The sequence below is a fragment of the Aptenodytes forsteri genome, unplaced genomic scaffold (genome assembly GCF_000699145.1).
Source record: "Aptenodytes forsteri isolate BGI_AS27 unplaced genomic scaffold, ASM69914v1 Scaffold2, whole genome shotgun sequence".
Taxonomy (NCBI): Eukaryota; Metazoa; Chordata; class Aves; order Sphenisciformes; family Spheniscidae; genus Aptenodytes; species Aptenodytes forsteri.
Genome location: NW_008795695.1, coordinates 10,507,051 through 10,521,796, shown reverse-complemented (window position 1 = coordinate 10,521,796; position 14,746 = coordinate 10,507,051). Strand labels below are relative to the sequence as shown.

Sequence of the window (14,746 nt, the reverse complement as noted above, 5' to 3'; positions counted from 1 at the left end):
TACAAGCTGCTGCTGATCTTGTTCATTGCCAGATGTTGTCCTGCATCACAAGAGTGCTGGCCCACAATCTACTCGTGGAAAGGGAAAGCCCAAAAGAGTTTCGGCAGAACACCACCTTGGTGCTGCTAGTTGCATGCACAAGGGTGAGTGAATGAGTTTTATACTAGAATAGCAGCAGACCTGTCAGAGAGGCTCAGTCTTGAAGTGTTTTACCTGGGGCCACCCAGAAACCTGTGGAAGAGCTGGGAACTGAAAACAGAAGAAGGGCTGAATCCTGCAGCAGCCCTCTTGGTCCTTAGCATAGTAACAGCCGCCTTGGCTCTGACCAGGGCCAGAAATCCCAGGCTGATGAGAGGACAGTGAAACCTCCAGGTTTGCAGATGATACTAAGTAGTTTGAGTAGTCAAATGCCACAGTGCTGGTGAGGAACTCCAGGAGGACTTCACAACATGGTGTGAGTTGACAAAAAGGTGGCAGATGAGCATCAGTGTAGGTTAATTTAAAGTAATACACCCAAAGAAAAATAACCCAAACAAGGTGTATGTGATGCTAAACTCGGAAATGGTAGTTACCAAGAAGTGGATCTCAGAGTCATCACTGACAGCTCTCTGAAATCATCAGCTCAATGTGCCGTGACTGCCAAACCCTGAAAAAAGTGTAAGGTACCATGAGGAAGGGTACTGAGAAGAGAGCTTTGTTTTACTGCTGAGCAAAACCTTGGCATACCCTTACCTCAGACCCTGGGTGAGGTGCTGGTCTCCAATGCTTGAGGACAAGTCAGTAGAGAGTTGCCAAGGGGTCTCCTTATAGGTCAGACAAGGCAAGAAGTCCTTAAGTCAGTAGTAAAAGAAATGGGCAGGGTGTCCCCTCCAACAGGCCAAACACCGTGGCGGGTGTTGAGGGATCACATGGGGAATAGACCAGCAGAGAGTGGCCAGGTTTACTCAGTCCTCCTCCCACTGGTGGAGATATAGTACTGGGGTAAGTGATCCATCATCTGCCCCATTTCTCATGCTCGTAACCTGTATCTGACGGTGGCTGACAGCTAAGACCTAAGGCGAGTGTAACTATAGGGTGCAGCAGACAGATGTTTCCCAGAATAGCCTCCTGGACATTGAGTGTTCGTGGCTCACAGATGTCCCAACCCGGAGGTGTTGTTTTACTTAGGATGGGATTCTACGCTTTTTAAAATTAAAAAAAAAAAAAAGAGCAAAGAGGGCTTTGAAGTCGAACTTTGTTATTAGAGGTGACATGCCAACCATGCGTAGGTGCCAGCTGCAAGATTTTATTTTGACTGCTGTCTCATGAGGAAAGTTGGCATGGGAATGGCAGGGAGGCATGTCCTGAAGAAGGTAAGAAATTAGCCAGGCTGCTTTCAACAGCCTCTTTGATGCTGGGTGGCTGAGAAAACAGAGTGGTGTTTTCTGTGTACGCTGCGACAAAATATCCTTTAATAATTGTCTTCTGGGTTACACTGGGTTACAGCTTGGACTGCCGCGTTGACAGAATACCAGGTTTTGCTTCTGGAAGATGCACTAGCATGGGTTGCATCTGCTTTGTTGCTGTCATGAAATTTCTTTTTCTGCTGAGGGAGGAAAACAAACAACTTCCCTTTAGTCTCTAGGTTGAAGCTGTCACTGATCATTCACAGAAGAGGCAACCAAGCTTTCGGTCTAAATGAAGAAACAGTTCTGTGTTCAGGGAAAACAGACTGAAAATAAAACTTGTACAGATTGAGAGAATAACTAGGGCTTTGCAGCCAAGGCATGAGAAAGACACCCAGGAAAAAAACACATTAATCGTGACAGACCATACATTATTTCCTGCAAATTAAGATATCTCCCCTCTTTAGGATCACAGTTCAAAGGCAGGTCATTTAAGTTGGTAAAATGTAGCACTACCTTTTTAAGAGTGTTACCCAAAGCCCAGGAAAGCTTGTTGAGGTTTTTTTTTTTTCTTTCTGCCAAGTTCTGGCTCAGCTCAGGGGATCGCAGCTCTCTTTACGGCCTTACATCCCCTTCATCATTAGTGTGAGACCAGTCTGTGGGCCAGCACCCATGGAGATGCATCTAGGCCTGCAGCAGTGGCCAACATGAAGGGAGGAAGGATGTGGGAGGCTTCTTTTCCTTCACAGGGTCGATGAAAAGTAAGGCTGAAGGACAATGTCTGCAGATATTCAGAGAAGACCAGGACCATGCTGCAAGACACATGCCTACCTTTCAGCTCCCTCCATTTACAAAGGCACATTCTCAGAAAAACCCCATCCTTTTTCTCCAAATTTTTAATGTGCTGCCAAACCAGGGTGACTACAATGAAAGCAGTATCAAGACATGGCCACAGTTGGGTAGAAAGAAAGATCAAGAAGCCTAGGGGAAAGCCCCAATTTTTTTTTAATTTTTTTTTTTAATAACTACATTTTCTACTTTTTAAATATGTGCTTAAGAGCAAATGTTTCCATATTTCCTACTTTTCTGTAAGGTGGAGGGATGGAGAAGAGTATGAGCTAAAGATAGTTAGGACAGTAGGCTTCCCTTGTACAGGATAGGATCAGGAACAGTTTAAGCATAAGTAGTCTTAACATGCCTCTGTTCTTCCATATATTTACCTATCAGTTTACACGCTGATTCACAACACAGTGCAGAACTGCTAGTTTTCTCTCAGAGGCATAGCACAAAGGCATTAACTTGAATTTGTATCTAAACACACAGAGTGGTTGCATACTTTTAGCTTGGTCCAAGACCATCAGCCTATGCACCCTTGCAGAATTTTCTCCAACAAGCTCCCTACCCCCATAAGTCTGGCTGTTGTTTTTTGGTTTTGGGGTTTTTTTTTAATCCTGTAGAGGTTTAGGGTGGTGGTGATAGGATCAACAAGGGTTGAACCAACAAATAAACAAAAGAAGAACTCCTCTGAAACTTTCCAAATTAAAAAGCACACGCGCTATTTTCTTGTTCAAGAGGTTTTAATAAAGACTCGTATTTTTAAACCTCTCACACTGTACAACACATTTAAATGTAAATCAAGCTCAGATAAAAAATAAAGCTTTCTTACAAAGTACATTTTTCCAGTGAATTTTTTTCTTTTTTTTTTTTTTTTTTTGCAGTAAAAATAGCTGCTACATAAATCCCTCCTGATCTTTGAAAAGGAGTCACAGTTATTTCCAAAAATAGAATGCATATTTTAATCAAACAGGATAAACTGCAGGAAGAAGAGACAAGTTAACTGAAAAAATAAGGCTTGTATATAAATTTTTTTTAAAAGGACATGCATAGAGGTTGAAAAACAGATGCCATTTATAAAGGAAAAAAGGTAATTTTATCCATATTAATATTTTCATTTTCAGTTACAGAAGAAACCACAAACAGGCCCTTTATGTCCCAGAATATAACATTAGCTTCTTGTAAAAATGCCAAAATGCACAAAGAATTGCCAGCTTCAGTCTTGGCAAAATACTGAGCCAGCTCTCCCTCCCCACCCCCCCATTTCATATCATAGGCATACCATATGCATGCATACTGAGCACTTATGTTGTCTCTCAGGCCAATTAAATATTTGCAGAAGGTTGTATATCCTAGACAAACATGAAAAAAAAAAATTCTTGTAAAAATGCCAAAATGCACAAAGAATTGCCAGCTTCAGTCTTGGCAAAATACTGAGCCAGCTCTCCCTCCCCACCCCCCCATTTCATATCATAGGCATACCATATGCATGCATACTGAGCACTTATGTTGTCTCTCAGGCCAATTAAATATTTGCAGAAGGTTGTATATCCTAGACAAACATGAAAAAAAAAAAATTAGATAAGTTTACATTCATCCTATTTCAAAACACACATACAATTAGTTTAATTTACACTATACAGTATCTGTTAAATAGGAGCATTACAGAGTTTCAAAAAGAATCACAGAATATATACAAACTGAATATTGAAATGGTACGATTTTCCTTCCCTTCTTTAAAGGGTCTTTTTTTTTGTTAACGGTTGCTACATCTGGTTTTGGACACAGAGTGTTTATGTACCTATGCAGCACATTTCTGGAGTAGTAATAATAATAATAAAACGTGCTTTAGAACAAAACTAATATCGATTCTCCTTACTGCTCATTTAAAATAAATTAGTTTGTTTTGTTTTTTTTAAATAAATTGCATGATATAAGATGTAAGCAAGGACGATGGTATTTTAAAATAGCTGAGCAATAGTTCTGCTGCATCACTGGTTTCTCATCCAACCTTTGGTTTTAAAGCCAACCCATTATTACATGGCAGTGTAAGTAGCCAAAACGTTTTGTACGGCAGTACAGGTAGTCGAAATGCTTAACCCAAAAGCATTTCCATGTCTTCATGACAGAGCTGGGATCTGGTGCTGACTTCCATGCTGCTCAAGTGCCTGACATGGCAACACCCGAAGCCACTGATGAAATAAGGCCACTTCCTTCCAGCTCTCCCTGGTTACAAAATCAGTTAAGGTCCTTATTTCCCAACAGTTGCACCCATCTGAACAGCCAGAACTGACTGCAGACGGTTCCCAGACGCAGTCCCAATACATGATTTTCACCCCTGCAGCATCACGTCCTCGGGCTCAGTCCTCCGTGTCGGGCTGCACCCCCAGCATCGCGTGCAGCTCCTCCGCCGTGTACCCCAGCAGGTTCTGCAGGTCGCACACGAAGCGATACACATAGCGTTTCCCTGAAGTCTTGTGGATGATGTTCTTGTCGTAATAGTAGCGTAGGCCTCGGCTGAGCTTCTCGTAGTTCATTTTTGGTTTGTTTTTCCTCCTTCCCCACCTCCGTGCCACCTGTCAGTCCGAAAAGAAAGCAAAATGCAAAGGGTTTATTCAAGTCACGTTCTTCTAGTCGGTGGCTGATAAACACAGTTATTAAAACCCTTTCTCAGTCAGAGCATTTTATTTGCTTTGGATGTCCCAAACTCAGAAAAGAGAAGAGCTGGTGACTGACCCCGCAACTGAACATGCTCCAAGACAATTATCAGCAGCAGCTTCAGGAGAAAGTGGCTGATAGCAAGTATCAGTGAAAAGGATACCTATTTGTAGTGGATGGGCCAAAACGTCTTTAAGGAGATCAAGTTTACGGGAAGTATAGTCTCCTCTCTCAAGAAGACACCATTTAACTACTGAGCAGCAGGGACAGCTCTTTAACTGGAAGTTGAATGATATAAAGTTCCTTGAAGTTAATGATTTCCCCACCTCTTTTTTAAATAAAGGCTTCAGTGGACTTTATATCACATCTCTTAATACAATAACTTTCCTACTGGTAACAGTATCGGAAAATGAAAATGTATTCTGTTTATTTTTAATGGCTAAAGCTGTAAGTTCCCAAAATATTTCAAAAGTAGCACTACCATATTTGCTGTGTATCTAAAAGAACGGCGATACGCGGAGTGGATTTTCCCCATGCCTTCGTGCAATCCCAGGCATTGTTGATTCAACCACATCCAGTAAGCTAATCTACAGTATTACACCGTCAAAAGAACTAACTTTGTATACAACCTTTAAGTTTCCAGCTATACAATGTGTTCTCCGAACTACAAGCAAATGCTGATATCCCTGGGTGGGAGGATAGGGGGGAATATCCCACAGCAATCCTGACTGTACAATAAAGCATTTGCAGATGAAGAGATTTCAGCAAGCACCTGATCGTGTAAATGCTTTACATTCAAGACTAGGCCCACAGATGGCAGATCAGACCCTAAATCTTTTTGTTCATCACAATTAGCCACATACCTCATCTGGGTCAGCAAGTTTAAACTCCCATCCATCTCCAGTCCAGCTGATGAATGACTGACAGGACTTGTCAGTCAGTAACTCCAGAAGGAACTGCCATAGCTGTATAGGTCCACTGCCTGTTGAGAGAGAGAGGGGGCGGGGAGAAACCACAATTAGTACTTCTACAAGCTCTGACCACAACCAATGTATGTGACCATACTCATATCACAGGAGAGATCTTGTAATTATCCTGATTCACCCTTTTTTTTTTTTTTTTAAATATCAGGAAGAAACCTAAGGTATTTCTCTATAACACAAATCTGCTCCTAAACATGTTAAAATTAAACCAAGTCAGCTTTTTCATGGAAACACAGGATTTGACACAAGCTATGTCTTTCCATTTCATATGGATCCCTTAGCCCTCACTCCCACCTCCCATCAGCTGCACTTCAAGCTCCATGGCTTGTCCTGCAGTCCTTGGCTTGGCAAACATTCTAGAGGAAAAACCGATTTCAGCAAGGACTACAGGAACAAAGTCTTAACAGGCAAGCCAACACCTGCGGAAACTCCCAAGTGTGGGAGATTTTGTCCAAGTTTCCCTCTTCTTCAAACAGATCAAAAAGTGCATTCGATTTTTACGTGTTCTGACGTACCTTCCTGTTCTTGCTTTAGATGGATAGTCCTATGAGACTTTCTTTAGTAACGTTTAAAATTGAAACTTTCCACGAGTAGTGGTCTCTGACTAAGTTGTAAGGCATGCCTTACAAGTATACAACTTTATCACCATGGTACACATTTATAGAGAACATTGATGTTACATAAGAAGAGGAGTGAGCATTTTGCTTCACTACTTACCAGTAAAGCCAGCTAGAATTGCTGCCGGTATAACTGGTTTCCCTTGCTCTACAGGATCACTTCGTTCTTGAATATAGTCTTTGAAAGACATTGTAGGTTTGCTCAGACACAAGGACTGGCTACAGTCATCTTCAAAACTCTCATAGGATGGCACACGCTGTAAATCCACCAGTGACGACTGGCTGTTCCAGGACTGTAGCATCGAATCTGAGCTTTCGTAACTCTCTGCACCGCTGTCACTAGATTCGTGTTCTCTAAGCTTACCTTTATAAAACAAAAAGGAGAAAAAAAGAAAAAGAGAGAAGTGTTGTGTTTTTTTTTCTCCCCCTCAGTCTAGCTTGTATATATAAATTATGCAAAGGAGGAAAAGACATACAGAATATGGCCTTGGACCCATGGTTATCATGCAGATAACGACTCACCAGAATTGTCTATCAGTATGTTCAGATTGCTTCTTGGGAAATCTTGATTGACTGCACAGTAGTTCACACCAACAGCATCTGCTTGGGTTTTAGGAAACAATGAGAACTCTTGTTCTGGATTGAGGAGATTCGGTCCTGTGGAATTCTGACAGACGTCAGTCAGGAGACTGGATTTGGGATAACCAAGGGCTTTAGGGTATCCAGGCATTTGCATACCATAGGAGTTCTGATCTACATTAACAGCTGAAGAAAGAAATAAAAGAAGTAATTAGATGTTTTTCCCTGCAGACCCTTAAAACAGACCAATACACCTCCAGCACCTCACCACAGTTGTGCCACCAAGAAGTAATTTTCCCATGAAAATTTGACTAAGAGAGTGATAGATGCTACAGACCTACGGGAAAGGCTACTGAAGTCGGTGAGAAGATGCCCATCTAACGGGCTCCAAATCAGATTCTGTAAGTCCCCCTCTATATAACTTGCTGACCACAAATATGTCTATTGTTTGTTCTTCGAGGAAACTACAGGGCTACAGAAAAAGCTGGAGAAGCTTAAGTGGTTTTGAGTAAGGCCCTCATCATTAAGTGGTGTAATAAGGTTGAGCTGGAGATTGACTGTGGTAGAATGAAATACATCACCAATCAAACAATCTGAGGGAGCTAGCACTGCGTCCCACGCACTTTCAAAAGCTCTATTACACTTCCACAGTCTTCAAAAAGGCCTAAACACAACTCTGGCTGCTCCCCGTCCCTCAGCGATGCTAGTTTTTGACTCGGTTTGCTAGAGGTGGGAGTGGTCATTCTGCTCCACAGATGTAGGCTTTGGCATACCAAGAGGAAATTTGATTTTCTCAAAGCCTTGGCTCTTCAAAAGATTTCCGATACGAATTAGATGATAATTAAACAATACTAGGAAAGAAGGCTGTAGCAACTGAAGTCAACTGTTCTCCTCAAGCACAGTAACTATTCTGGTGCTTTTTTTTGTTTTTAAACTTGGTTCTGTGACATGCTTAAAATACACTGAGAGATGTAAAATGCCAAATTTCTTAAAATACTTACTTAAGGAATTATTATTGACCCAGTGAGGAACTGAGGTGAGATGAGAGTTCTCCACATATTGATCCTGCATTTTGTCTTGGCTGTCTGGGGAGAGCAGAAAAAAAAAAGAAAATTTGGTTTTATCGTTTTAAAGATCTGACCTGTATGCCACAAAAAGCTTCTGACTTTCTTGAGTATTTTAGGGTCATCATTCACATAAATTTTACTAATGCACTGCATTGCATTCTCTCTCTTGAAAAAAACCACACTAAAAAACCTAACCAACTTTCAGTAGGCTTGAAAACCACCATACCAATTGACTTTTAACGTAAAACTTAGAAACAACAATAACTGCAGTGTGTTTTAAGGTCCAAGTCCTTAATGTGTGCAACTACTGAATGCTACACTCCAAAACCCAATGGAACTCACAGGGTACTGCATGTAGGGTTTTAGCAATACCATCAGATTTCACCTAAGACACCTCGAGGTGTCTTTGACTTCTTTACATTCATTCACTGAACTACCTTGAAACACTACATTAAGGGAACAAAACCAAAAACTTGTAATAAGAAGTGAACAAATTTTGACCAACTCTTGGTTAATTTTTTTTTTTTAATGGGGTATTACAGTAGCCTTATCCTAACCTCAATTATTTCAACGATGATTCCAAATAAAACCTGACCGCAATAGGTACTCAGCCTGAACACAGAATTATTTCTGTGGATATCTGCATCTGTGCTTTGCGTGCCAAGGATGTATTAATAGTTCTAATAATGCTTTTATTAACCAAGTTTTAAAGTTCATTTTGAGTTTTCATATGTAATAAAAGCCCTTCATAGTGAAACAAGTGTTGAAAGAGTCCCGTTTCTGTTTATGTTAGAAGAGCCTTAAAACAAAAGCTCTTTCTGGCTCTGTAACTACCTTTTATCATCTGTTCCAGGTGTTCCCACAGAATATCTCCCACATAGTCAGGTGCCAGTTCCAGGAAACGCTCCTTGCCCAGGTTACACAAGTCTTGGCCACTCATAAGAAACTGATGGAAGTTCACGTTTGCCAAGCTAAACTCATTGGTAGCCCATGAAAGCCACTGGCAAACTTGCTGTTCAGTCCACAGCCAGGGATCTGCAAGACAGAAAGTATCCAGCATTTAGAGAAAACTCCTGACCTTTGTCAAATAATCTTCGTTAGAAGGCAGTGAATGAAAAAATTTGTTTACCCAAGTTACTTAGTTCTGAATGAATTCAGAATGAATGTATTCTTGGATAAGAAAAAAGAACAAAACAAAAAACAACAACAAAAAAACCCCAAACCACACACCAGTCCTCTATTTTCCTTCTGCATTCACTTGTAATCAGAGATGTCCTCAGCTTACTTGATTCTCTCTTACGCTGCCAAAGCATGAGCTCTCCATGCACCCATTTTTAATACCAGCAAGTCTGATTTTTCCAAGTCAAGCTGTGCCAGATTCACATAGGATCCATTCTTGTATTTCCTACTGACATCATTCTTTCTCTTTTGAAAGAGCCGCTATTCAGCCTCCTCCTTAGCATTAAAAAAAAGAGCTTATAAATAGAAAACACTTACTATTTGGGATACCCAGCCGACACTGTTCCTTTGTGAAACCACTGAAAGTATCTTTCAAGGCCTGACTCATCACAGCCTTACTGCACGGGGTTAACAGAGGCAATTCACAGTTGTTCGACTCTACAAGAAAGAAAAGGGGTGGAGGGGAAAAACAAGATACATTAACTTTTAGGCCAGTGAAAGGAGTGACGGGTTTTTGCTGTGCTATTTGAAGAATAAGAAAAGGATGCTAGAAACTAGGTATTTTAAAAACGTAAACAAACAGTGTAGATCCATTTTCTGATGTATTAAGTCTTTGACTTAATATATCAACACTAAGATCTCTGTGCTACTGGTTTGATACAATTGCATCATGCTAAATTAAAGCTTTGCAGCTTTCCATGATACAGATCCTCATTTACTCTTACTAGTTACATAAAGCACCTTTGTTGCAGGGAAACTTTACTATTACTTTTTTTTTTTTTTTGAAGGAAATACGAGACTGCTTATTCCTATTTTGTCACCTATAGTTTGACCTCAGACTTCCTTATAAGTCCAGACAGTCTACATTTAGTTTGAGAGCTAAGTAACTGATAGTAGGGTTGTGAAGAACCAGCTTGCACTATTTAACACTGCTTTCCAATGGACTGTATTTCAGACCTTCCCGTGCGTCTCTCAATCACCCAAGTACATGGTGCGATAGATTATTCTATCGCCTGAACCAAAGAAGCGTGACTGGTAACAAGCTGGTACTCAGTGCCTAAATAATGCAACAAAATCCACAGTCAGCATCATCCTATGCCAGTATATATTACTAATCTGCTTAACTGATTTTTAAATTTGCAAATAGATGACATTTTAAGGACAAATTTGGCTTCCACTCAGCCTTTCTTATTGGGCAGTTTTCACCAGAAGATGCCTCATTTTACTCTGAAAGAAGAATTTCTAAGTTGAAGAAAGCCAACCACACTGCCTAGATGTTTCAGATTAGGAAACCTTTTACTGACATTTTGTTTGTGATTGGTGTCATTAAGCTAGGGATAATTTGAAGACAACTTAACCAACCCGCTACTGCATCCCTGAACATTTGAGAGCCTCTGAGAACTCACACACAGGTTGCATTTGAAGGAGCTCTGCTGTGTTAGAGGCATATAACGGTGGCAGGGTATATAAAGGTGATGAACTTGGCAGACTCTAAAGTCAGTTCATGAAGCTGTGCAGTTCTTCTCGTTCTCCTAGAGTATCTACAGGCTCCACTTGACCCAGGAAGTGGAGCTCATTACCAGCCCGTGCTTAACTTCTGTTTTTACCACACCCATCCTCAATATCTGCTAGGACTTGCTTTGCTGACCAGAGCGGGTGACTGATTAGAATCACATTAGAACAAAGGACTGGTGGTTTTCAGAGGATTAAGGGGTTTTTTCCTTCCCTAAGGGGAGATAAAGGCAGCATCAGGTAAAATATCTACATTTTGGACAAAACTCCCTGTTTTGTCAGGGATTTTAGGCAAGGATTTGTAGAGAACTCTTGGTAGGTACTGTTCTACACAGGGAAAAAAAAAAAAAAAGAAAGAAAAAGAAAAGCTCTGCAAACATCCCCACCCTTGTTTTTTAGAGTATGGAGTAAAACATACTGGGATTTAACACCAGAGGGTCAAGAAAGGAGCTTGCAGAATACTTGCATTTTAATTATGGTTGAGATATTGCAAGTTTAAGTACACATAAAACTTTTTTTAAAATTTTTAAACTCTCTTAGCTCTGCTTTAATACCTACAAAGGCTTCTTCCATGGACAGTCAGTCTATTAGGCTACTGAATCCCAGTTCCCACTCCTTTTCAGTATACAGAACAGCAACTATCCACAGAGCAACTCACATGGATAAAATCAAGCATGTACACAGAAGTCTGTGTGCTAACACACTTCTTTTTAGGGAAATCCATGTTGCACTTGTAAGAGTATAGCCATGAAATTTTAGTTAGACCCCACAAATTTCTTTCTGATCTGCTGACTGGACTAAGGAACAAAGTGAAGAGTTACCATAAGAAGTAGAATCAAATCCTGTTGGCACTTCTTGAAGTGTTTGATCTTCATTTAGTGAGAAAAAATATCCAGCAAAGAGAGAGTTTGAGCTATCAAAGGTGTCAAATGCTGGTTGACGCTGCAAAGCAACAGAATAAATAAAAAACAATGTGAGCATTTTGCTAGAGTACTGTCAACTTCATTGCTAGGAAGTGGCTGGGCTAGGTTTCCTAGATTTGGAGATGCACAACCACTATCTTGAATCAGCTAACTTGTGCCTTTGAAATATAAACACAATGATAACACAGCTTCTTGTACATAAATACAAAACAACTAACATTCAGAACACAGTGCTAAGTGGGTGGCATGTTCTGCAGGTTACAGTAAAGCCAAGTAAGGATATTCTCAGTTTTCCTGTAATTGAGCCTTTTAACAATAGAGAATGCACATGTGGAGAGAGAGGGGAAGAGAGAGAGATATTTATTTTCAGGTATATTTTAAAGAAATCCTCATTTCCTTAACCCTTTAAATTGACTATCCGCTTGATGAGTACTTCCTGGCAGAGGCAGGATCAGTAAATTATGGAAAAACAACTGCCAGTGCAAGACCTACAGTAGATTTATGCAGCTTTTTTTTCTTTAAGGGAAATTTAATCTGAACCACATCACTTGAAGCTATACAGCCAGCTTTACAGGACTTGAGGAAAGATGTTACTCCTTTGCTGTGAAATTTATACTTCTCAGTTACTGGATTTGCCAGCTACCACATTTTGCAGTCTTTCAAGTGTTCAAATGCTCAGTGAAACACTGCTAGTTTCATTATACAGAAAGGGATAAACAGGACTGATAAAAAAGTTCCAGATAAAAGTGGATTCTACTGATATATTGGCAACATTCAATAAATATTGTTATATTTTGAAAACCTAACTTCTTTCAAACTTGACTTGTGTCAATTGTGTACGCTAGAAATACTAGCACTTTTACTAGATCCCCTCAGCCACATTAGTCTTTGGGGAGGCAGAGGGAATGTTAACAGAGGAGGAATTAACTTTAAAAACAACTTATACAACTTGCCTGTTAGTCACAAGGAAACCGTATTTGTAATATCTAGAGGCACGGATGGATAAAAGTTGCCACTGAGATTTTTAAAAGCACCTGAGGATAGAACATTGTTCTGGAAAGCTACAGCTTGCTCATGGCAGCTACTGCAGCACAGGGAGACGGCGACAAAGGCAACTTGCAAATGCTTATTTGTTTTAGGCATCCACTGGTCTGCCAGCTTATGCCAAGGTAGAGGATTTAGCAGAGGACAAGGCAAAGATTTTTCAGGGCAGTACTCACGTGCGATGCAAAAGCAACCTGAACTATGTTTCTGGAATAGCAAATGAGTATTAGGATTTCCTCACATTCCCTAACTTCTCTTTTTATGTCACCACAAAGTTTCAAGTGGCTTGGAGTCTTTTTGCACCAGGTGCCTTTTATGTGCTGTGTGTCATCCCCCTCCTGAATCTCCCCAAATTACATTAACCCTAGTAAGAAACAAGGAACCGTAATTTTTTAGTTGTATTTTATAACAAGCTGCAATGCATCCTAGTACATACGTTATGAAAGCATACACTCCACAGAAGAAAAAGCTGGTTATGCCTCAGTTAACTGGGTTCAGAGATCTCCACTGAGCACTGGCCAGCGGAGACAAATTGTGTACGGTTGGTTCAGGTACCCCCCACAACTACAGTCAAAGCCAAACCGTGAAAAGGCTCACATCCAAATGAAACAAGTTAATAACAATTGAGAAATCAAAATAACAAATTTGCTAGTAAAAGATTCTTTATACATTACTAGATAAAAGCACTGACTCATCGCTAGTACCTAAAAGAAAGGGCAAGTTCTTTCAACACAATCTGGAAACTCCTGCGTTTTGTATAAATAGCTGACCCTTATCCTGAGTCACTGGAAAAAAAATGCTGTGGCATGCGAATGAGTAAAATCCATACTGTGCTAGTTTCATATTTCAAAAAGGAGAAAATTAATGTTTAAGCAGGTTCTTGATTTAATAGTAGTAAAAGGGGAAAAAAACAATGCAAATGAAATTCTGCTTGCCCTATCAGTTATGCAACCATTTTATTTGGCTTTTCAACATATGTAAGAGTAATTATTACAGAACATAATAAAAAGAAATGTGAACAGCTACAAAATAGTAGAACACAGGTCTCTATTTTGACTTAATTACATGACAACTGAATACTGAATAACTGCTTAGAACAACCACTGTGTTACAGAGCACACAGCTGTTAAGTTGGGGGATCTCTTGTGGATTTTGTTGTTGTTGTGGGCAGGAGAGAAAGCTAAGAGGGGACATAAAACATCTAAGAAGTTAGCATGCCAGAGTCTGACTAACCGATTCTTCCAAACATGGACATTCCTCAAAGTTAATGAGAGCAGAAAGTGTCTTTCTGCTAGCATTAATAAGAACACAATAAATGCATTAGCTGGGGGATGCCCCAGTTGGGTTTAGAAGGTGACAGCTCAAGAGTACTCACCTTGAGCATTCCTCTGTACACGTTAGACACAGGAGCTACTTGATCCATGTTGCTTATCCCAAAATCACTCATCTGAAAAATGAGAGGGGTCACATGAAAAACGTTGCTACTGAGGAAGCAACCATGTTAACAGATGTACCTCACTGCTTCAGTACAGATTACAGAACAGCTCTTGGAATGAGATACAGGGAAAGCTTTCCTTCTCATTGCTCACATCCCCACCATCCAGGGCACAGTTCCCATCTTGCTTAAGCAGCTTTTTAACTGGAAGACCTTTTACAGGCATCACTGGTGTTTAAGTTTTAGGAAATGAGTGAACAAGAGGATGGTTAGCTTCTGACACCTACTGTGAGGGCTTTTATTTAGTACCTTACTCTGTTAGTCTGAAAAGCCTACAGAAGTCCTTTGTCCACCAAGTATCTATCGCTTTGAGATATTTTCCAGCTTTCACCCGTTACCTTAAACATTCAGTTTTGTGTTATTTTTGCTTACTGCTCACATGCCATGATTCACTTTGGACTTTGGCTTTCAAAGGAAGGAAGAGAAGTGACAGAGCGCTCACCGTGATACACCTTCACGTACTAACATTC

At 40.3% G+C, this 14,746-nt stretch overlaps 1 protein-coding gene across 1 annotated transcript; it reads right to left on the bottom strand.

Annotated features, from left to right (window-relative positions):
- Positions 1-3,614: 3,614 nt before the first annotated feature.
- On the bottom strand, positions 3,615-14,231 carry ETS2 (ETS proto-oncogene 2, transcription factor). The gene is made up of 9 exons (XM_009282992.1): positions 14,157-14,231; positions 11,636-11,756; positions 9,621-9,740; positions 8,958-9,158; positions 8,058-8,141; positions 7,000-7,242; positions 6,578-6,841; positions 5,741-5,859; positions 3,615-4,795 (listed from the first exon to the last, which is right to left on the bottom strand). Exons 1-9 carry the CDS (start codon positions 14,226-14,228, stop codon positions 4,580-4,582), a joined length of 1,440 nt encoding a protein of 479 aa, XP_009281267.1. The 5' UTR covers positions 14,229-14,231; the 3' UTR covers positions 3,615-4,579.
- Positions 14,232-14,746: the final 515 nt, after the last annotated feature.